Source organism: Vespa mandarinia, chromosome 1 (assembly GCF_050613455.1).
Source record: "Vespa mandarinia isolate Hongniang chromosome 1, ASM5061345v1, whole genome shotgun sequence".
Taxonomy (NCBI): domain Eukaryota; kingdom Metazoa; phylum Arthropoda; class Insecta; order Hymenoptera; family Vespidae; genus Vespa; species Vespa mandarinia.
In genome coordinates, this window is record NC_140810.1 from 4,331,646 (window position 1) to 4,354,826 (window position 23,181).

A 23,181-nucleotide genomic window follows, 5' to 3' on the forward strand; every position below is an offset into this window, starting at 1 on the left:
TAGTTTGTCATCATTGGTTAATCGTCATCTCATTGGTTCAATGGACGTCCGTTTCTTCTCTCGTTGCTCACAATCAGTTAAATCTAATCCTTTTATTCAGTTTGCACGAGGAAATAAAAGGGAGTACGCAAAGTTGACCATGACGTTTCTTACACAGAGTAAAATTTTAAGTGGTCACCGTACTCGACAAACCGACGACCCACTCTGACAATGAGAGTGCCACTTTGACGATGCAAACGACCTACATACCCAGTGAATCAAAAGTCAATGAGCACTGTTCTCTAAACCGGTAGATTTCTCATCTTTCTAACGGGGGAAAAAAAATAATCCAAAAAGTATACAACCAGTAACAAATATTATACATCGTACATATGTTATGTGCAAAAATTTTCATTTTTGTATACATATGTGTGTCTGCGTATGTATACAAATGACTTATCTTACAGTAAAACATATGGGAAAAATTAAAAATTAAAAAAAAAAAAATATTTAAACGATAATGTATGATTAATATTCATTGTATGTGTGTTTATGTGTAATATTTTTTTTTTATCGTTTAAGTTATGTCTAATTACGTTTAATATATGTCTACAGAATATATGCACAGACGTCTCATCTTCGTAATCTCGGAAAAAAAAAATTAAAGAGATATGATTATTATAAGAATGATTATTATACATCATACATGTGTTATGTGGAAAATTTTTAATTTATCCATTACTATAAATATAGATCTATCTATAAACCATGTAAAATATAATTTTTATATAATATCCAATGAACATACTTCTATAAAATACAATTCAATTAATTAATAATTAAATACATCTGTTATACGTTCTGTTTCATTAGGATATCTTGATAATTTTTTTCTGTTTTTTTTTTTTTTTAATCTAATATAAATATTGAAATTGTAAAAAATCGATAATTTTATGAACGCATCCGTCATGACCTTTTGTTTTTTTTTGTTCTGTTTTGTTTCGCAATGTGACATTTTTCTAACGTAGTAAGTTCTTTCGGCACTTCCTTATTTCAACATTACTCTAAAATTAATAGAGCGTCAACGGAGAAACCAACTTCGTCATGGTTAAATGCTCGTCTCGACTAACGTTGAACTCTCCACACGCTAGCAAAGTTCTCTAATTGTAAATGGAAAGCTTCTCGCAGAAGAAGGGCAAGGGCAATTGACATCTCTTATCCAGAGGAAATAAACAAATAAAAAGAAAACAAAAAAAAGAAAAAAGAAAAAGAAGGAGAGACAGAGAAAGAGAGAGATAGAGAGAGAAAGAGAAAACAAAGAGAGAAGCTTCGTCGAATTTGATCTCCGTGTTATCGCTGTCGTTTCTCTTGAAAATTTATCTCAAATTATCAACGTTAAGCATTTTATATCCTCGGACCATTTGTGTGAAACGTGACCACTCTTGAACACGCTTTGTCGTTTTACGTTGATAATGATTTTCTTTCAAGTTTCTCTTAATACGTAATTTCTAAAAATATGTTAAACAAAAATTTAAAGTTTATCAATAATATAAGAAAAAAGAAAGTATATTATGATAATTTTATAATCATTACTTTTAACATTAAAAAAAAAATGATCATCGATTAAATATCATTGTCTAATATGATCTTAAAATTTCGAACGAAATACATATATAGCATCATCTTTCGGATCTTTCCTGTTATCTTCACGGCACTATTATTTGTGTTGTCTATAATGTTGAAGTTTCAAATAATTTTTATTAAAAATTTAATAAAATATTTATATGTATATATATATATATATATACATTTAAATATTTATATGTTTATATAACTTTTATTACAAAAAACAGAAAATTCAGTAAAAAAAAAAAAGAAGAAAGTAAAATATTAAAATAACGACAGACAGATAAACAGCAAAGATTTCACTTTTCTTGTTACCATTTTCTTCTATTTCTTCTTCTTTTATTTTTTCCGTTCTCTTTTTTTTTTTGTTTCTTTTTATTTAATATAACAATCAAACGATTTAACAAGAGTACATTATTTTTACGTAAATTCTATATAAATGTAGAAAATTCTCTCTTGAAAGAAAAATATCATCAGGTTGAACGAGTTTTGTTCTCTTGAAACGGTAGAGAGAAATTAAAAGAGGAACGAAAGGATTTCGTAAGTATGATTGACAGCTCAGAGTAATTTTCCTACCGAAAAGAAAAAAAAAAAAAAGAAAAAAACGAAACATAATGAAAAGAAGAAGAAAAAGAAGAAGAAGAAGAAGAAAAGAAAGAAAGAAAGAATAGTAGTAGGAGGAGGACAGTCTTCTGAAGATGATGTTTACACACGTGCTACTTACAAACGTCTATTTATATCCAGCAACGAAGGGGCCACTATAATATACCTTCATCGCTAAATATCATTTGCATGGAAAAATGGCCGATTCGTACGTTCGTTCGTTCCTTCGTTCGTTCGTTCGTTCGTTCCGTCAATCTTTTTTTGGATTGCTCTTATACTTAATGTTACCCTCAAAGCGATCGTCGAGATGCGATAAAACTATTCCAAATTTATAAATGTGAATTTGGAAGTGCTGCTCTTCGCTTACTCTTCGCCGAGATATTTCTTATCAGCGATACAAAGTGCCTTTCTTTATTGACAGAATTACGTCATTGGCACGATTTCAGTCGTTTCTATACAATTGCGATAAGAATATCGTTTTACGTTTCTTTTCAAGGAGATAAAGTTATCCCTTTTGCAATAAAATACCGCGAGTAACGATGAAATCATTCTTATCCCTATGGGAAATCCTCCTTTTTCATTCAATGATTTTATAGAAATAAACCCGAAAAAAAAATATATATATATCAGATATATAGTGAAATTTAAATATTATTCAAACATTTTGATTTATGTCGAATGAATATTAAATGCAAATATTTTCGTTTTTCATTCTTTCTATATTGAGAAAAATATATAGAGCAAAGTCTGAAAATATTTTTCAAAGAAGATAAGTGTTGAGTAAAAAAGAGAGAACTTCTTTCTTTTTCTTCTTTTTTTTTTTTTCTTTCTCGTACATCTGAAAGTAATAAAAAAGATGTTCAGATGTTTTCATTTCAATATCTCGCTCTGTATATCGAACGGCGTACTTAACAAATTTTAAACTCTCTTCTGTAAAATCAACGTGATTAATCACGTTTTATATTACGTTTTGCTTTTATTTATAAAAAAAAAAAAAAAAAAAAAAAAAAGAAGAAGAAGAAAAAATTCCAAAATAAGAAGAATCGCTATTAACTATTTTCTACGTTATATACATTACTAAACAAAGAAATCTGATTTGCAAGGTTTCATTTTAAAATGTACCACCTGCATCATACAATCGGTCACGGAGATATTTTGTATGACGCACGGCACACTGACTGTCAATGAAGATATAAATAATAATGATTATCATGTCGTGACAACGCAAACGAAGAAGTAAAATACTAAAGAATTTATTTGTCAATAATAGATATATCTAATCAGAATTTGATAAAGGAATTCCATGAATATTTTTTTTTCTTTTCTCTTTTTTCTTTTTCTTTTTTTTCTTCTTTGTTTTTTTTTTTTTTTTTTTTTATTATCCACAGTCTCATCCATGGCGTAATATTTTCATTAGTTTTACATTTTTCCACGACGAAGTATCGCGTGTAGAAAATAAAAGAAGGGGTCTTCAACGTAATAGGAAAGTCGACACCGTTTGCTTGGAGATCATTTCGATGCAAATCTTGCGAATGGACGACTCGCTTTTATGCACGTCTAACGCTGACACATTTTTTTGCGGTGTCGAATAGACTTACCGCACGACTGATATACTATATACATGTGTGTGTGTGTGTGTATACATAATATATATATATATATATATATATATATATATGTACAATATGATACGTATATCTATATGGATTTATTATTTATATATACACATATCTTCGATGACGAGTAGCAACACAACGATATGGCGGGCCTTGCATTCGCCACCGAGTGTCGTATTTCCGGCGAGTTCGACAGAAAAACTCATAAGACAGCTTTACCAGTTATACAGCTCTAGACAGGTTTGGCGTTTGCACGTGCAATTTCTACCTGCGTTTCTACGTGCCCATAGAAAGAGAAAGAGAGACAAACAGACGAAGAAAAATAGAAAGAGAGAGAGATTACCGTACATAGATATAATATCCTGTAGATATATACACGCAGATACAAATATATCCTTCTTCTAATAGTTTAGCTTTAATGAGAATAAGGCCAGGGTTAGTATATAGAGAATACATATATCTTCGTTTCTTCAAAAATATCTAAACGAGAATCTCATCGAGTTAAAATGCACCAGAAGAGAGAACCGTAGCTAATTCAGGTCTGAAACTCATTTCGCATCGTCATCGTGTTCGAAAGCCAACTAACGCATCTTGAAGTTCTTTTCGGGACAGCATTGCCGTTCATACATAGTATCTATATGCCATATGTCGACCGTATGAGAAAACTGGTCGGCGGTGAGACGTCTGCGGATTCCGTGGCCTCCTTTAAGCTGCTGTTTCTGCTTCCCTTTCCCTTCGTTCCGGAACACTCGCCAAACCATCCTCGTGTACAACTGTGTGTATGTAGATATATATATATATATATATATATATATTATATATATATATATACACCATATATATTTATATGGTGTCTATGTACGTACCCGTTCCCAACGCGAATCATCTTTACCCCACCAATTCGTGCCAATTAACTCCCACCCTCGAAGATCAGAGGATCGTATCGACTTCGTTCGTGCGATCGTTCGAGTCAAAGAATTGGGGTACCCGTTACCATTTAACAAAATTGAAATCATTTGAACAAGTTTCATGGATAATCACGATTCTCGCGAGAGAGCAAAGCTTTAGAAGTGTACCTTAGTACGTCAATCTTTACTTATTACTATGAGCATGTGGATTTAAAAAAAATGTTCGAATAATGAGGATTTCGCTGAACTTAATTAATTTCGTTCGTATAATCATTTTTAAGGAACAAGTAAATAGAGACACAAGGAATAGGAAGCACAATTTCATTGGCAAATCAATAGAAACAATCGATCGATCACATCGATCGTTCGATCGATTCTCGATATGAAAGAAAATCACATTTTAGCGAAATTATTAGCGATATGCGCGTACTCGAACTAAAAATAGGTGACGACAACGAGACTAAAAGACGCGAATAATTTAACAGATAATATTTTTGGATGAAATCATTCTATCGAAGAAAGATCTAAAGTATGGGAACACGCTCTCTAGTAATAAAAACCAGAATCCGACATAACTTGACTTCACTCAACTCCGCGATTCGACTTGACTCGACTCGATTCGACTCGACTCAACTCGCTTGTTCGCGGAGAATGCATTTCCCGTAAAGGCAATTCCGAAGCACGCTTTCCAATCAAATCCGTCGAACGGATCAATGTTATTATCCTCGAGAAATATCTTTGCTTATCTCGACGAGCTTATCTCTCTTGCACTATGATGCGCTATCTTTTCATTTTCCCAACTAATACACAGACGATAAGGATTACATGAAAAAAAAAATGAAAAAAAATAAAGTGGCGATTTAATCGTTGACATTTTTTCCGGGGTGGTGTAGGGGGAAAAGAATGGGGAGATGAAAGATCGTTATCAAACAGAAGAAGAAAGAAAGATCCCTTTCGTGCGATAGGCAAGAGAGCACCGAGCCCATTTTTCAAGTCCGTGGCCCTTCGGCCCCGCTCGGGTCCGAAGAAACGAGCCCGTTGATGGTACATAGCATTGGTGGGGGTAAGGAGAGCAAATGGTGGGGGCAGGGCCGCTGAGTGGCGTTCAGTACCCGACGCACCGTCGATCGGTGTGTGTCTGTTTCGTCCTTTCCGTTATTTTTTTCCCTTATTCTTTCTTGCAACGCGACTAATTCGTCTTTTTTCTTTTTTTTTCCCTTCCTTTTTTTTTTTTTTTACTTTTCTTCCCTTCTCATTTTCTTTAATTTTTTTTTTTTCAATTTCTATCTTTACTCGACGAGCCCTATTGCTCGAGGCAAGAACAACCAGCGGCAGGTAAAAGGCGAACAACACCTGCAAACGAAGGAAGGAAAACTTTGTCTATTATCGTTTCTTCAAATCATTCTCGAACGTCCATCCTGATCTTTGTACGAAGAAGCTCTCGCGGTCGAAAGGATGAAATCGTTTTCGTTAGGATTGATAGATAGATCGATGCATGGATAGATAAATGAATGGATGGATGGGATGGATGGATGGATAAATGGATAAATGGATTGACGTATAGATAGATAAATAGATAGATAAATAGAAAGAAAGAAAGGTGCGCGAGAATGCGTTTGCATTCACCTCGAACTATAGTGGAGACGTTCGGCCGATCGAGGCTGTTGTTACGCGTGCAACAAGTGGTACTCGTTGTCGGTGACGACAGGATGATGCGAAGACCGACCGTGGACCTTTTAAGAAAAGTCACACTCGTGTGAAACGTTTTCAAAAGAGTGAGGGATAAAAATATATATATATATATATATTTATATATATATATATAAAAGACGATAGCATAGAGCATACGAAAGGCCAAAGAAGCAGCTTCTCTCTTTCGCTTTGGAAAAAAAGTGGCTCGAGGTCGTGCCTCGAGCACGAATCTTCGAATTCTTCTCTTGGCTCGTGGCACGCGATGCGAGAGGCGATCCTCAGCCTCGTGTAACGTCGCCTGTGATCGTGTCGACGACGACGAGGACGACAACGACGACAGTGGCTCGCTGTCATTATTATAACACACACATAATCTACGTTTCCATTCAATAATAAAAAAAGGAAAAAAAGAAACTTTATGAGATGTTCGCTAAGGAACAGGTGAACCGAGGACACATTGTGTCACCCGATATCTATCTATTCCTATAACAAATAGAAACAAAGAAAAAGATTATCCAATCTTCAGCAATGAGATTATTAACGTCGAGATTGCATTCGCCTCGAAAATTATCGAAGATTATCCTCAAGTGGTTATTTACGTCGACCAGATCCGTTCAGTCGAGAATCGGCAAGTGACAACACAACACTGTGCCTGAGAGAAAAAGAGAGAGGGGAAGAGGGAGAGGGAGAAAGAGAAAGAAAAAAGTACAGTAGAGAAACGTTATTTCATTCGAACAGGGGAAAATTGCACAGAGCCTGGAGATTTCAGGCCCTTGTGCATCAAGGAGCTTTGCTTCCTTGTTCAAGGAAAGAGGGGAGACAACGAAAGTCCTCTCTACAAGTTATTGAAAATAATGTGTCTTAATTTTTCAAAAAAGAACTTGAGAATCGAGAGTGCCTATAGTAGTCGACCATGATGAAGTTCAAATCGCTGTTTCGCAGAGGACAGCAAAGCCAGCAGCAGCAGCAGCAGCAGCAGCAACAACAACAACAGCAGCAGCAGCAGCAGCAGCAGCAGCAGCAACAACAACAACAACAACAATCGACGCAGGGCCCACAACAACCACAACAACAGCAACAGGTCCCCCTGCGTCAGGCCCCGAGCGCCTCCTCGCTCGAAACAAAAACTGAGAGCTTATCGACGGAAAACTGGAGTTCGATCGGTAAAGAAGTGCCCAAGAGCAACGCCAAGAATCAGCAACAGCATCAGAAAGGACCCGCTAAGGGGTCCAGGATGCAGGAGCTGGAACGGGAGATCGAGATCTTACGAAAGGATCGTGCCCGGCTTGAGGCTAACCTAAGGGAAGCAACTACCGATGCTCAATCTTTACACGACCTGAAAACTGAACTCGCGTCTCTCAAGGTAACTTTGCACTTTAAAATTTTTCTATTTCATATGTCATATTTTTCATCATTCTTATAACAATAGGTTTTTGAACTTAAAAAAAAAAAAAAAAAAAAAAAGAAAAAAAAAGAAAAAACAGAAAAAGATTTTTCATAAAAGAATTATTGGATTTAGCCTTAAAAATTTGAATTTCAATGAACTTAAGATGTTTTTACAATCTTTTGATTATAAGTATGTTTTCCCCCGAAAAATTTTCATGGTATTATAGTTTTAAAATCGCACTATCTTATTACAGATCAAGAAACGCACGTATTTATTTATTTCTTTATTTTTTTATTTATGTTTGTTTTTTTTTCATATTTTTCTAATAATTTCTATAATTATAACAATTTTCTATTTACAATAATTGTAAAAACGTCTTCGGTAAGAATCTTGGATTTTTGATTCGTTTTTTTCCTCTTCTTTTTTTTACAATAAAATTTAGTTTTTACATGTTAGAAAAGTTTAATCGTTTAAATTCTTATTTCTTCTTGAAAGGTTTCTCGAGTCAAAGATATATATTACAAATTAAAGAGAAAAAAAAAAAGAAAAAAAAAATAGAAATTGATCAAGACAAGCTTTGGTGAAAGTCACGAAAACAGTGACGGATGTTGACGAATTAATTGGTATTAATTAAAATGTTGCCGACGTGAAAGTCGCGTTAGCGTTTTTTTTATTTTAGTCGCCCGTTGTAATTAAATGTGAACAAGGATCGATAAGATTAACAAGAAAGTCATGGTAAAAACGTCGAACATAATTTCTTCGATGAAATCGCAATCGATATGGCGTTTTGTAATTTACATTATGTATTTATTTTTTTATTTTTCTTCCTACGCTCAGATAGCCCATATTGTTTTGATGACGATCACGTGGCTTACACAAAATTTCTTCACGTGGTTCTTCGTTTCTTCTCTCTTTCTTTCCTTCCTCGTTATCCCCACCCCTTGCATAACGTCGCCGACCTTACAAGGAAAACATACATGATGTACCAGATATACACTTTTGTATGTGTATGTGTGTGTGTGATCGTGAAAGATCGATGTAGTATTACGTTAGAACATTATATCATTAAAAATGATATGATCAATTTGAATATAAATGATAAATGATTAATGTGAAATAGATTCATTATATCAGATCATTATTCCCAATAACATCTCTCTACTCTTTCAAAAGATTTTATTATATCTTTTTATTATCTTTACTACCTATCTAATAAGTAATATAAATTGGCGAATTCAGTAAAATAATTATAGCATTCACCGTAATTTAAACTGTCCCAAATATTTCTGTATGACATGGCAATTTGTCAAAATATAATTGGAACATAACTGCAACGCACTGATTTCTATGAAATGTCGAGTTGATAAATAATGATCCATTTTAAAGATTTTTAATATATAAATCGCGTTAAATATTAAAATATGAGAGTAGTGTATATGTTCATTAAAAAAGTTCATTAGGAATGGCTCGCGAAATATTATCATTTTCGAAAGTAGGTCTTGACCCATACAAATTTGGGAAACCTTGATATCTATTTGAATTTTGTTAAATTAAAAAAATTAATCTTATCCACGTTAAAATTAATCTCTTCATTTTATTTAACTAATTTAATTTTATTTAACTAATTTAACTAATTTATATTCTCGATACGATTAAAATTTATTTATTATATAATATTATATTGTCTTTTTAATAGGCTTAAAATTATTTTGCGATAGATCATTAACGTTTAACCTGTTCGAGTAATTTTCGTTTTATTTAAATGCACTGAAACTTGTAGGAATGTCGACATATAAAAAATTAAAATTTGATTAGAAAGAAATAAGAGATATTGAGAAACCTTCGTTGCAATACAATTTCTAAATTGGTTTTACGCGAAGATAACCGTTGAATCTCCAAGATCGCGTGTAAGTCTCATATATTTTTATTCTCAACGGGTCCGATAGTTTAACGGTCCGTTGAAATAACGGATAGTGAGAAAGTGGCTTATTAGAGGACAAACAGAGGGCGTAAAATGCGGGGATGTTTACGAAGAGAAAAAGCTTCTAAACGCGAGTCACAGAGAGCGATATGAAAAAACGTTGCTTTTCCGCACCGACGGTAATATTAACAAATCTTTTCTATCGGACTATAACATGGTTTCAATCATTAATTGATTTTCAATTCGATTGGCATTCAGAAAGAAGAAGATAGATAATAACCCATGGAACCTAACCTTTAAGATTGACAGTTATCCTTGCTATTATTATAAAAATTAAATAAATTTTAATATATTTTACCGTCCATTTTAACTAATTTTTATCATTATTTTGAACTAAAACATGGCCATGTAAAATCAGTTCTCTTTTTTCATATTTTCAGCAATGATTAGACGTATACAGTTTTTTATTTTCCTTGTATTATTCGTTTAAATTAAATTTTCAACGTTTTACTATAGTTTACGATAAAGATATGAACAAGTTTATGAAATAAAAACTTAGTAAAAACTTTCAAATTGATTGTTACAACATTGATACACCATTGATACAGCCATCTGATAGAGAATTTTAGCTTCTGTTATATAATTAATATGTATTGATTACAGGAGCAGCATAGTCTGGAGTTAGATCGTCTTGCAGAAGAGAATGAAGCTCTTCGTGCCCGTCTTAGGAATGTAGCTCATTCTCCGTTATCTGATTCAGAGAAGCAGCAGCTGCTATTAGATGCATCAAGGCTTCATAATTCTGCACCAGCTTCGATTGCTATACCTCAAGATGATAGCTGTACACCAAATGCAAATCTATCACAAGACAGTGCGCAATGCACTACTCCGGATTGGGATAAACATTCCTCTAGCTCTATATCAGAAGTTTCAGTGGCTTGTCTTCAAGACAGAATATTACAAATGGAAGAAACGCATTATTCCACTAATGAAGAATTACAGGCAACTATTCAAGAATTGAGTGATTTACAAGTATGTATGATCAATAATCCTTAAAAATGTATTGTGAAAAATATATTACAAAATATATTACAACGTGTTAATTTAATATAGGCTCAATTAACGGAACTGCAAGCTGACAATGAAAGATTAACAGAAGAAAAAGGTGTACTTTTGGAATCATTGTGTCGACAAACAGAAAAGCTAGAAGATTCAAGATCAAAAGTTGATACTTTACAAGGACTTTTATTAAGAGAAGAACAACCTCAAGAATCGTCTAAAGGTTATAACACAGAAAGAGAACAAAAATTAGTTGACTTATTGAAAGTAAATATACATATAAAATTACATAATCATAAAATTATTCTAAATATTGATCTATATGTTATTATATATGTTTCTTGTTTTAGAGTGCTCAAGAAGAACGAGAAGCTCTGCTTCAAAAGCAAGAAGAATTAACGTCGGAACTGAAAAATTTAAGAACGACCGCCGATGCTAATGCTACAGAAGCAGAAAGATTAAGAAAATGTGTCCATTTGCTTGAATCTACTATAGAAACAGTCAATATAGAACGTAAACAATTGGATGTAGAATTAGCAGAAGCACGTCAAGAAGGTGCGAACAGAAGTATAGAAATTAGCAGATTAGCTACCTTACTGGATAATGCCAGAGCTAAGATTGAAGAATTGGAGCAATCAAGACAAGTAGAAAGTAAAAGTGAAGCTGATGAATTGTTAGATGCCGCAAGACGTGAAAAAGATACGTTAGAAACGCAAGCTGCAGCTTTACAAGAACAATTGGCACGTTCGCATTGCGATCATGATCGTCTTAGAGATCAATATTCTCAACTTCAAGAAGAATACAAGGTATGTTTTTATTAGATAGTCGTTCTAAAAAAAAAAAGAAAAAAAAATTATATAATTTGCATTAATAAATATAAATAAGAAATTTATAGCACGTCGCAAATAAATTTATAGGTTGCTCGAAATAATGCTAAATCAGCTATTGATGACTTGGAATATAGATTAAATCAATTGAAAGATGAACGACTTTCTGTCAGTACGGAATTACAATTAGTAAGAGATTCTTTGGCAGAATTACAAACACAATGTCAACGACATCTAGAAGATAAAAGAGAATTGAAGGCTGCTCTTAGTGAAGCACAAAGAAGGGAACGGGAAGCACAAACTCATCAATACGAGTTAGAACGTGCTTTAGCTGAGGAACGTAGATTGAGACAAGAAGAAAGTGCTGAATGGGAACAATTCCAGACGGATCTACTTATGACTGTTAGAGTTGCGAATGACTTTAAAACTGAGGCCCAGAGCGAATTAGAACGTGTAGTATTGGAAAACAAAGCGCAAAGAGATAAATTGAGAACATTAGAGGCTCAACTAGATAAACTTAATAAAGGTAAGATAAATACCTTTAATTCTTCAAATATTATATTTGAATATAACATATAGAATAATATATATTCCTCAAATTAAATTTGGATAAAAACGAAACACCAATCGTACAAAAAAAAAGAAATTCTTCTATTCCTTTACATAATCAGAAGTTATATAAGTTATATATTATTAATTTATTGCTTCTTTTCCTTTCTTTTTTTTTTCATTTTTTTTTCTTTTTTTTTCTTTTTTTTCTTTTTTTTTTTCTTTTTTTTAATGTCTACTCACTATTAGGCAATATCACAGTGTCCAACAATAAAGTATTTGACACTACTAGCAGAAATAAACGAAAACCGACTAGCATTATTTTGAAACGTGGACGTACTATTACAAAACGTCCTCGTGAGATAAGACGGCACATATCACCGACTAATTTTTTTAAAACATTAATAAAAAAAAATTCATACAAGATAATAAATAAACCTACCGAACTTGCTCCTATTAATACAACAAAGGAACAAGATATTACAGAGTTATCAAAAGATGAAACAGATCTGGGTAATCCATGCTCTATTAAAGAAGTAATTAAAGTAGATGAAAAATTAATGTCTGGTAAGGAGATTGAATTTTGTCCAGCTTCTACTCCAAAAAGTAGAAATCTTGATACGAGTACAGGACTGACTATATTAGAAAGTAAGATTGTAGATTCGACAAAAGAAAATGTCAATGAAATATCTGAAAAATTATCTACTAATCAATCTGTAAATATCCAACAAAGTGAATTATATTCTGAGATAAATAATAGCATAGATATAGATTTAAAAAATGATCTAGAAAATGAGAATAGTAATCGCAAACTTTATATTCCCAGCTCACCTAATATAGATAAAAATGCAATTTTTAAAAGCTCTCTACTAAAAAATATCAAAGGAATTCAAAGTATTGATACAAATTCTTATGGTATCAATATTTCGAACAGTAGATTTTTTGTACCGAAGAATTATGTATTTTCTGATATTGACAGTTCAATGAATGATCTTAAATTTGAAGTAGATCCTGAGATGAGCAAATTATTGCAAAAAAATGAAAATAAAATTCCTAATGGAGCAGATACAAATTTAATCTCAGAAATCACTAATGAAAAATCTCCTTCGGAAGATTCAATAATATCCAAAACAACAGTGACCAAAGATACTTTTACATCAGGTGATAAAGAAAAATCCTTGCATCAGCTTCCTGAGGCAAATAATTTAACAAAAGAAATTCTTAACTTGAATGATAAAAAGAAACGATTATTTTTAAAAAGATATGAATCAAAACCAAGTAGTGAAATAGTTGACTCTCTTTTGGATAACATACAGTATAAACCAAAATTGAATATGATTAATTATTATTTACAACATAAGAATTTTTCTGCGTCATTAGATAATCTTGATTCCTATAGAATTACCGATAATAATGATATTATTCAAACTCACAGAAGTTACGAATCTCTTCCAATTATTGATTATGAAGTGAAAAGTAAAATGATAAAAGAAAAAAATTCTAATAATAATCAATCTATTATAGATAATAAAAAACAAAATTGTATTTCTGTTAATGACAATGAACAATCTCCTATGAAACGTAATTATCGTTCGGCACATGATGCAGATACGCATACTTCAGTTTACAAACAAAGGAATATCGATGTAAAGGCAAAAACAACTAAAAGTACCATAAAAAGTAAAGATGCCAATTACAGTCCAAATAATATTTCTATTAAATTTCATTTAGAGAGGGATCAATTGAAAAATCAAGATTCCTTGAATTGTGAAAGAAAGAGTACAGGAAAAGCAATTTATGAATGTAACAAATCTAAATCTTTTCAATATTCAAAACATAATTATTTAGAAAAACGTAATTCGTATCCATCTATGTCTTCTATAAAGCATATTCCTATATCTTCAGTTTGCAACACGATACATTCTATAACACCATCATACACATCGAATAGAACTTCAACCTATACTTTAAGAGACAGGACTCAAACATCTGAACAATTTTCTCCTACTAGAATGCTAAATAAATCATTTAAAGACATATCCAAATATAATGATATACAAGGTGACAGATATCTAGCTTTATGTGAAGCTAATCGTCTGAAACGTTTGAAATTTTTAAGGATGAATTTGCAAACAGATTACAATATAGAAGATAAAAAGATACATAGTTATGTTGCTAGAAAAGTATCAGTAAATAATGACAATTATAATACGAGTATCGTGCCTGAAGTCTCACAAAACGATACTAATTTTGCCTTGCTATGCAAAGATCGAGCGATAGGTCGTACAACATCCTTGAGAGACAAATTTGAGACTATCATAGAAGATGTGGAACTGAAAGCAGGTCGACGTTCGTTAACAGGAAAAACTTGCGACCGTAAGTCGCTACTAGTGTGGAACAATGATTGACTGCTTGTACTGCAAAATTCGACCCATTGTTTGTCCTCGTTTATAAGCTAGTCAAGAATACAGAAAGTTTAATATCTTACATGCTAGCCCCAAATGTATTTCTAGGTTTTCAAGTTACATGTCTAATCCTTTTCGATCCATCTATTGTTGTTTAGCTTTTTGTGTTTTGAATTATTATGTTTTGAAAAATATTTGCTTTATGTTTTTATCCCTCACAAAAAAAATTTTTTAGGTGTTTTGGGATTTATTAAAAAAAGAAAAAATGATACAATTTTATTAATTTTTTAATTTTATTTTATTTTATTTTATTTTTTTTTTTTTTTTTTTCCCCACAGACAATTTATTATTTGCGCTTTATATTATTTCATACATATATTTGTTTTGCTTGTTGCTTTGTTTTGTTGAATTAAATTTGAAACATGTTGTAATTGATGAATATTTTTGAATAGATCCGATCGATTTTTCAGCAAATCAAAAAGTTGTACAACAACCACCTGCAAGGCCAGCGAGTACACCAACGGAAACGCAACAATGTGTTTTAACAAGTGTACAACAGGAAATGGCAGCACGACGAAAGGCTAATATTTCGCGCCAAGATTCCAGATTATCTGTTAAATGTTTAATAGAAAGTATTGAAAACGCTACAAAACAAGCTAAAGCTGGTATATTTAATATATGTTGTTTATATTATTTCTATTATTCTCACACACATTGCTCATATTATTTATTTTTTATTAGGACCGGGAAGTCGTAGCAGTTCAACATCGTCTTTGAATTCTATAGGAACAAATGATATAATGACACTGAAATCTCCTCTCAGAGATCAGCAACAAATAAATAACTTAATCTGTACATCAAATTCACCAAATAATAATAAAACACAGGCGGCAATAAATAGGAAACCATTAACAGGTAATTTACTATACAAGTCCTATTATAGTGGGCATAAGTTGCTTTTTAATTCATAAAATTGCTTTCATTACATAATCTAATACTTATCTTATGCTTCTCTGAATCCTCTTTTATATATTATTCATAACTTGTGTGTTTAGATAATATTTAGAAAATAGAAAATTTTTTTTTTATATGTATCAGTAGTCATTTGAAAATTATAAATCTTTAGGATTTAGATCCTAATCATGGAGGATTTGGCTTTATATGTTACTTAAGCTGCAGATGATAACCTTTAGTTGAAAAATAATAATAAAAAAAAAAAAAGACACGCATATCTCATTTTTTTCTGCGCTTGAATATATCACGTAATCGCATGTCTATCATTCATTATTTTCATATAAATAAAGGTGATTTGATCATTATTTATGTTATCATTTCCTGTATTGTTTTATTGGTAGTTCAGAATATAAAAATATTGGTATTTCATCGGAATCATTATATTCTGCACTCTATTATTTCAATTCTTTATCGCTTATATATATATATACACATATATACATATCACATAAGATATAGCTTTGTTACATGTAACAAATAAAGTTTGATAAATTTACTTTACTCAGCCATCTTATCTTCCACTTCCTAAAACAGAAACAAAGTCAGCAGTACCCGTGGTTTTAAGTCCTGGTGAACTTTTGGATTCTGCTGCATTAAATGTCAAGGCTATTGATTTTGTTCGTCGAAATAGTGTGACAGATTTATCAGAACGTAAAGATCCGCTTTGTGGTTTGATCAAGAATGGTGGTTCTAAGAGAAATGCATTACTTAAATGGTGTCAAAACAAAACATTAGGCTATCGAAATATCGATATAACTAATTTTAGCAGCTCTTGGAACGATGGCTTAGCTCTTTGCGCTATTCTTCATTCTTATCTCCCATATAAAGTACCATATGATACTTTAACACCTGCTGAAAAACGAAAAAATTTTTCCATTGCATTCTCCGCTGCTGAAAGTGTTGGCATATCTACAACCTTGGTGAGTAAAACAAGTGTGCGTGTGCGTGTGCGTGTGCGTGTGCGTGTGTGTGTGTGATGCGTGCGAACGCACACGCGCGCCTATGTGTGTGTGTGTGTGTGTGTATGTGTGTGTATGAATATATATAAACAATATAAACAATATTGATTTATAATCAATGCAATGAGATAAAGAAAATGTAAGTATGTATTAATTGGGCGATTAGTAATAATCATAAATCTACTTTCTTCACAGAATATAGGAGAAATGTGTCAACTGGAAAGACCCGATTGGCAACAAGTCATGACATATGTGACTAGTATTTATAAACATTTTGAAACATAATCGTGGTCACTATCGAAGATTAAGCTATATCATTCTTCCCATTGAATCCTCTTACACTTATTTGAGTGATCAAGAACAACGGCATCTAGTCAACTAAATTCTGCAAGATACGATTTTATACAAATTTTTCATTATTGCTGGATTAGAGCACTGCCTATACTGTATATATAGCTTTATGTGAAAGGATCTATTGAAGCATACAGAGAATTCGATGGAAGACTACACACCAAATGGAATTGCTTTTATCATGAGACTGAAAACTTATTTACACATGTGTACGCATACATACTATGTATAGTAAAACCAAGAAATGGATATTTAAATCTGATGAAAGTATAAAACAAATACCTTTTATATATATATATATATACACATATACATATATAAAAGGAAAGATATAGTATATAATTAAATGCAAACTTCACGACTTTCTATAATAAATATAACTATGCTTTGCAGTGTCTTTTTAGCAGAGTTATGCTATACACATTGCAATATGGTATGCATTACATATATGAAAATGCATGTTTACATAGTAGAGTCTTGCATATTTGCAAATAATAAATGTCAAGTATTTGCGTTCCTCATACTGTATTTTTGTACTTCGATTATTTTTCGAGATACTTTTGTAAAGTTTACGAACAATGTACAGAACTAAGCGCCTTAATTTAAGATATCTAATTTATTGCATTAGTCATGTTTAGTCTACTATAAAGCAAAGCAGCATATTATTAGAAGAGATTGTTTATGTTCTATTTTACTGAATGAGATAGGAAAAAAGATAATTAAAGGCTAAGTTCTCTGTGATATAGGAAGGTAGCCCCGATACAGAGATACAGTTATCGTTATTGCTCTTATTATTAGCGCTAATATTAATATCGTCCTTGTCGTCGTTGTTATATTAATATAGACAATATGCTGTCTGATATAAAACAATAAACTTGCCTGATATATGGATATTTAAAAAAACTACATATATATTTTTTTTTTATTTTAAATATTATTTACGACAAAGAAAAATATCATTCATTTACGTAAAAGATGTAATTTAATCATTTTATAGTACAGTCGTTAGATAGCTAAAAATAAGTATATTAGATTGTATAATCAAAACAATATTTACAAAGAGACAATATGTGACTATATTGCAATATATGATAATCTAAAGTTTTTCAATTGTTACAATTGACTTTATTTAGTATATTTATTGTAACTGATTATATGAATCTTATGTGATCGATTTAAAAAAATCAACAACCATCAGAGAGTTGAAGTTATCATTTTTATTCATTTGAAAAATTCGATTTCTTTTGTCTTCATCATGTTTCGCTCACATCCATTTTATCTTGATCTTTATCACCTGAATAATATTCATTAGCTGGCTCAATAATTTTATCCGTGTCTTGTACATTTTGTCTCGAATCAGGATCTGGTTCCGGTTGCCTCTCTTCTTCTGGCGGTAATGCATCACATGGAACGTCTTGCATTTGAACACTTGGTGAATGTTGTATCATTTTTAAATTATCATAAACATGTCTAGTTATTGCCTCTAAATACTGTTTACTATTTGCATTATCTTGTCTAGTGACAACTTCAGGATGCAATGTAAAGTCTGGTGCAAAATATTCTAAGTATTCAGTATAAGGTAATTCATTGCTGATTTGTTCATCAACAAGTAAAGATGTTTCATACGTCCAACAACGTGCCACATTACGAAGGGTATAACCACCCCCACCAACGGTAAGTAAAGGTACATGTAAGTCTCTAACAAATTTGACACATTCTCCATGACCTTTTGTACTTAAACTGAAACATCCAAGCCTATCATTCGCTAAAGAATCTGCTCCACATTGTAATACAATTGCAGTTGGTTGGAAGAACTCCATTACATGTGAAATAACAGGTTTGAATACTTGTACATACGATGTATCATCTATACCTTCTTTCAATGGTACATTTACAGAATAATATCTACCACTCTCTGCTCCTATTTCATACATATCTCCTGTCCCAGGAAAGAAATAATTGCCATACTTGTGAAAAGAAACTGTCATAACTCTGTCAGTAAGATAAAATGCTTCTTGTACACCATCTCCATGATGTACGTCAATATCTATATATAATACTCTAGCATGATATTTTAATAATTCTAAAATAGCAATTACAATATCATTTATATAACAAAAGCCTGAAGCTTCAAATTTTTTAGCATGGTGTAAACCTCCGCTCCAATTGATTGCAATGTCACAACAATTATTATTTAATTTTGTTGCTCCTTCTAAGGATGCCCCAGTATACATAGAACAGAAATCAAAGAGTCCTTCAAAAACAGGACAGTCATCTCCCACATTAAAGTGACTAAGATATTTTGTATATCCTTGTAAATTTTGTGGCGTTACTCTTTGTAAAAACTCCACATATTCGTCAGAATGAAACCGGCACATATCGTGAGTACTTGCACGATAAGGACGATAAATTTGCATCTTTTTATGTAAACCATAATTAAGGACTAAACTATGAATTACAGACAATCTATGAGGTTTCATTGGGTGTCCAGGACCATAGTGAAAGTTTCCCACATCCGGATTATAAAAATATGATACTTTCTTATTGTAACTCATTTTGAGGTTATATATTTAATTTCGTATTATTTAAGCGCTTATTATAGCGGACACTTTTTATTTTATGTGTTTGATGTAATAAGAAAAATATTGATATCCTTATTACGAAATGTCATTACCACTTTATAAAAATATACATTCCAATTGTTCATAATATCCACTGTTTATTCACTAAAACACATACGTATTTTGATCTTAAGCTTTAATCTTAAATCAAAAACGCAAACATTGCACATTAAACTACGTAAATGATCACTATAATATAAATTATCAAAGGAAAATATAATTCTTTGATATCTTAAATATTCGTTGTATTTGTCGTGTGTATAAATTTTGTGACATTTTGTTGTTCCAATTGCAAATGTAAATAGCAACGAACAGCGATCTCTCGCTGTTGAGATGAGAGAACTAGCGCCATCTTATTAAACTTGACTTTCGATTACTCGAGAAAGCGGAAAATTCAATACAATATCGACCGTAAGAGATCTCTCTAATCGTGAAAATGTATTTAATAATCGAATAAATAAATATAACAATGAATAAAAAGTAGGTAAATAAAGTACAATATATATGAAAAAGCTAAGAAAATATATGTTAAAACGAACTACTTTTTTTGTACTTTCGAGATATGCGAGAATTGTATCGAGGTACAAATACATAGTGTGCATCTATTCGTATTTTGTCAGTAGCAACGGTTAGCAACGAGCACCGACGACGCTTCGTTTCAGAAAGAGAATGCGGATGTTCAAAGTATACGTCGTGACAGCTACATATGTTAATCAAATCATTAGTGAAATAATATTCTGATTTAACTGAGAAAAATAACATTTTCAATTTAATTCAAGGAGGAATATAACGAAACAGAAGAAAATTTAAATATCTCTAAGATGCGTCCTGATTCGCGTAGCGTCTCGTTCACGTTCCATCGTGAAGTTTTAAGTGTCAGAAATTCACCGGAATTGATACGTACTTCCAAAAATTTAAGACAACGTCTTCAAGATCGTTTCGACAAAGAAAAATCTAATGAGTCTTCCAAACAGAAAGCTACTAAAGAGAAAGATATCACGGAACGTGGTTGGAACAATTTGAGTCTTGGAAATGTATCTGCTGATTCTAGACGTGCTCTACGAAATGGAGCAGAAAAATTATCCAAAACCATATCAACAGTAAGAACAACGTTTGGTACAATTTCACAGGTTAGTACATTATGTATATATATGTGTATATATATGTATATATATATATATATATGTATATATATTTTTTTTGTACATAGATTGATTATAATATTTATTGATTTCTTATTATATAGAAATTTAGAAGCTCAACACGAAGGCGTCAGAGATTGGAAGAACAACAATCTCCTGGCAGCAATAATAAAATACAAACTCCTCAATCACGCTCACGTCAATTATTGGGACGTACACCAACTAAATTATACAGTCCTTTTGGTATTGAATCTCCTAAGCGTGGTTGGAATAAAGAGAATGATGTTACGACGGTACAAGAGTCACCAGAAAATCATTCACGTCAAGTACAATGCAGGCCCTTCAGCTTTGTAAGAGCCAAAGGATTCTCTGTGCTAAGATAAAGCATTATTTTTGGGGCTCTTGTGTTATAATTTCTTTGTCTTCTAAAAAATACATCAAGAAACGCACATTTAGTACAACTAAGCACTTAATTTATTTTATTCTAATGAATAACGATGCAGCTATTTATCTATTCTATCATTATGCTAATAATCATTTTACAATGGGAATTCATATTATTTAATACCTATTCAAACATGTTCATTATTTTCATCCTTTTATTCTGAGATATTTTATAGAAGAATATTTCTACTTTTTTATATGTATTTATAATGATTACGCTTGCAATGTGAGATAAAAATAGAAATAGATTGCAACCTTTTTATTAAAATAACATTTATTAATAACAATCTCCTTAAAATTAAGTTATTTAAATGGTTTATTAAGATCAAAATTTACATTTGGTACAAATATTCATCTGTTTTTAATGTTTCCAACATTTTGCCATTATTTCCATTTTATAGAAAGCAAATTCATTTAACCATAACATCAAGATATAAGAATTTGTAAATCACATGAACAAAAATCACAATCAGTCTGTATTTGTGACACTAATAAGCACTTAATACAAATGTTCTATATGTATAAACATAGAACACTTGTTAAATTGATTCAAATAAAGAAATGGAAAGAAGTTTTATTGAAATGTAAATAAATTTTTTTTTTTTTAAAACAATATACATATATTAATGAGTAAATCAGCATAATACCAATCAAAAACGTATTTCATCGCGTCGTTTATAACCAATGCAACATGCGCATCATTCGACGCAGTCGTAAAAGAGCTCTCGACTGAAATGCGACATCGAGGTATTGTAAAAGTGAGAGAAAGAGAGAAAAAGAGAAAAAAGAAAGAGAGAAAATCAGCTCAATTACTAATCAAATACATAACATCTTTTAATTCTTTTAACAATGGGAATCGACCAATTTTTTATAATAAAAAAATTAAAATAATAAAATCTAGGAGACGCATAATGACTCTAACAAATTTTGAGATAGAAATAATGTTAATGTATCAAGTATTTCGTTAAATTTTCTTATTTATGTATATATATAAACATTTTCTTTTAATTAAAAAATTAAAAAAAATTTTTAAATTACCGATCGAACCGAATGGTAACCATCTTGTAACTTGTAACAATTTATTAATTATTTTTTTTCAAGTTCAAACATTTATGATTGATATATTTATCGTTAACATAGATGATGTTATTCTTAAAAAAAAAATATATATATATATATAAACTAAAAACGTAGTATGGAATATGTAAACTTAGATTTTTGAAAGCACTATTCGATATCTATGAATAGCTAATGCATATAAAGGTGTATAGAAGGACGATAGCGTCGTCATAGCGCAATGCGGAGATCCGATATATACATACATGTATGTATGATACTTTTCTAGATTCCTTTAACAATTATTGATATTATCATTGGAGAATTTTTCTTATTTATATTCTAGTAACTTGTTATTTCTTTTCTTTTTATAAATTTTGCACTGAGTATTTAACGATGATTACATCCTCTGTTCGTTTATATCATATATATATATATATATATATATATATATATATGTATATATATATATGTATATATATATATGTATATATATATACAACATATATATTATATATTTATATTATATATATGTGCCTGTACATGTATATATATATGTGTGTATAAGCTTAGAGTGTAATAATATGCAAGAAAACCAATGAAAGTGTAAAGTTATTTTTACGATATAGAATATTACTTGTTAATGGAACGGTTCTTCGATAAATTACGTGTCAAAGCTTAGATTAAAATTTATAGATGTATTTCTTACAAAGAACATGACTTCATTTAATCTATTGTTAATACTATACGATATTCCTCTAAAAGATAAGCTCGAAACGATGAAATAATAGTAGTTGAAAGAATCAAAAGATAAAAAAGAAAAGGGTATAATATGATCGAAGATTTGAAGTTTTCTTAATAGTATAAATACATGCATACATGCATATATACATACATATATATATATAGATATATATACATATGTAATAATTCAAATATTTAGATTTAGATTATGGTTAGGAAAATTTATTGTTGGTGCGATACGCACGATACGATAATCAATATCGTTAATCCTATCGATC

At 31.1% G+C, this 23,181-nt stretch overlaps 3 protein-coding genes across 8 annotated transcripts in view; 2 read left to right on the forward strand and 1 right to left on the reverse strand.

Moving 5' to 3' along the window:
* The window catches only part of LOC118444888 (uncharacterized), a 34,909-nt gene extending 17,057 nt beyond the window's left edge, over positions 1 to 17,852 (forward strand). For 3 of the 6 annotated variants that reach the window (XM_035873629.2, XM_035873627.2, XM_035873628.2), the window contains exons 5-14: positions 7,367 to 7,787; positions 10,396 to 10,764; positions 10,846 to 11,058; positions 11,142 to 11,597; positions 11,709 to 12,144; positions 12,417 to 14,543; positions 15,025 to 15,237; positions 15,314 to 15,487; positions 16,121 to 16,506; positions 16,741 to 17,851. In XM_035873629.2, the coding sequence (XP_035729522.2) occupies positions 7,367 to 7,787; positions 10,396 to 10,764; positions 10,846 to 11,058; positions 11,142 to 11,597; positions 11,709 to 12,144; positions 12,417 to 14,543; positions 15,025 to 15,237; positions 15,314 to 15,487; positions 16,121 to 16,506; positions 16,741 to 16,830 (4,885 nt within the window). In that variant the 3' untranslated portion in view covers positions 16,831 to 17,851. Of the gene's footprint in view, positions 1 to 7,366; positions 7,788 to 9,772; positions 9,912 to 10,395; positions 10,765 to 10,845; positions 11,059 to 11,141; positions 11,598 to 11,708; positions 12,145 to 12,416; positions 14,544 to 15,024; positions 15,238 to 15,313; positions 15,488 to 16,120; positions 16,507 to 16,740 lie in introns of those variants that run through there. The other 3 variants (XM_035873623.2, XM_035873626.2, XM_035873634.2) reach the window with 3 other exon arrangements.
* Positions 17,853 to 18,098: 246 nt separating this feature from the next.
* HDAC3 (histone deacetylase 3) lies at positions 18,099 to 19,859 on the reverse strand. The gene has a single exon (XM_035873799.2). It carries the CDS (start codon positions 19,449 to 19,451, stop codon positions 18,150 to 18,152), a length of 1,302 nt encoding a protein of 433 aa, XP_035729692.1. The 5' UTR covers positions 19,452 to 19,859; the 3' UTR covers positions 18,099 to 18,149.
* A 75-nt stretch (positions 19,860 to 19,934) lies between these two features.
* LOC118444969 (uncharacterized) lies at positions 19,935 to 21,615 on the forward strand. The gene is made up of 3 exons (XM_035873809.2): positions 19,935 to 20,201; positions 20,297 to 20,647; positions 20,764 to 21,615. Exons 1-3 carry the CDS (start codon positions 20,187 to 20,189, stop codon positions 21,040 to 21,042), a joined length of 645 nt encoding a protein of 214 aa, XP_035729702.1. The 5' UTR covers positions 19,935 to 20,186; the 3' UTR covers positions 21,043 to 21,615.
* Positions 21,616 to 23,181: the final 1,566 nt, after the last annotated feature.

Coding starts and splice junctions, on each gene's coding strand:
- HDAC3 (XM_035873799.2), bottom strand. CDS start 19,451: ATGAGTTACAATAAGAAAGTATCATATTTTTATAATCCGGATGTGGGA.
- LOC118444969 (XM_035873809.2), top strand. Junction 20,648..20,763: donor CGTTTGGTACAATTTCACAG/GTTAGTACATTA, acceptor CTTATTATATAG/AAATTTAGAAGCTCAACACG.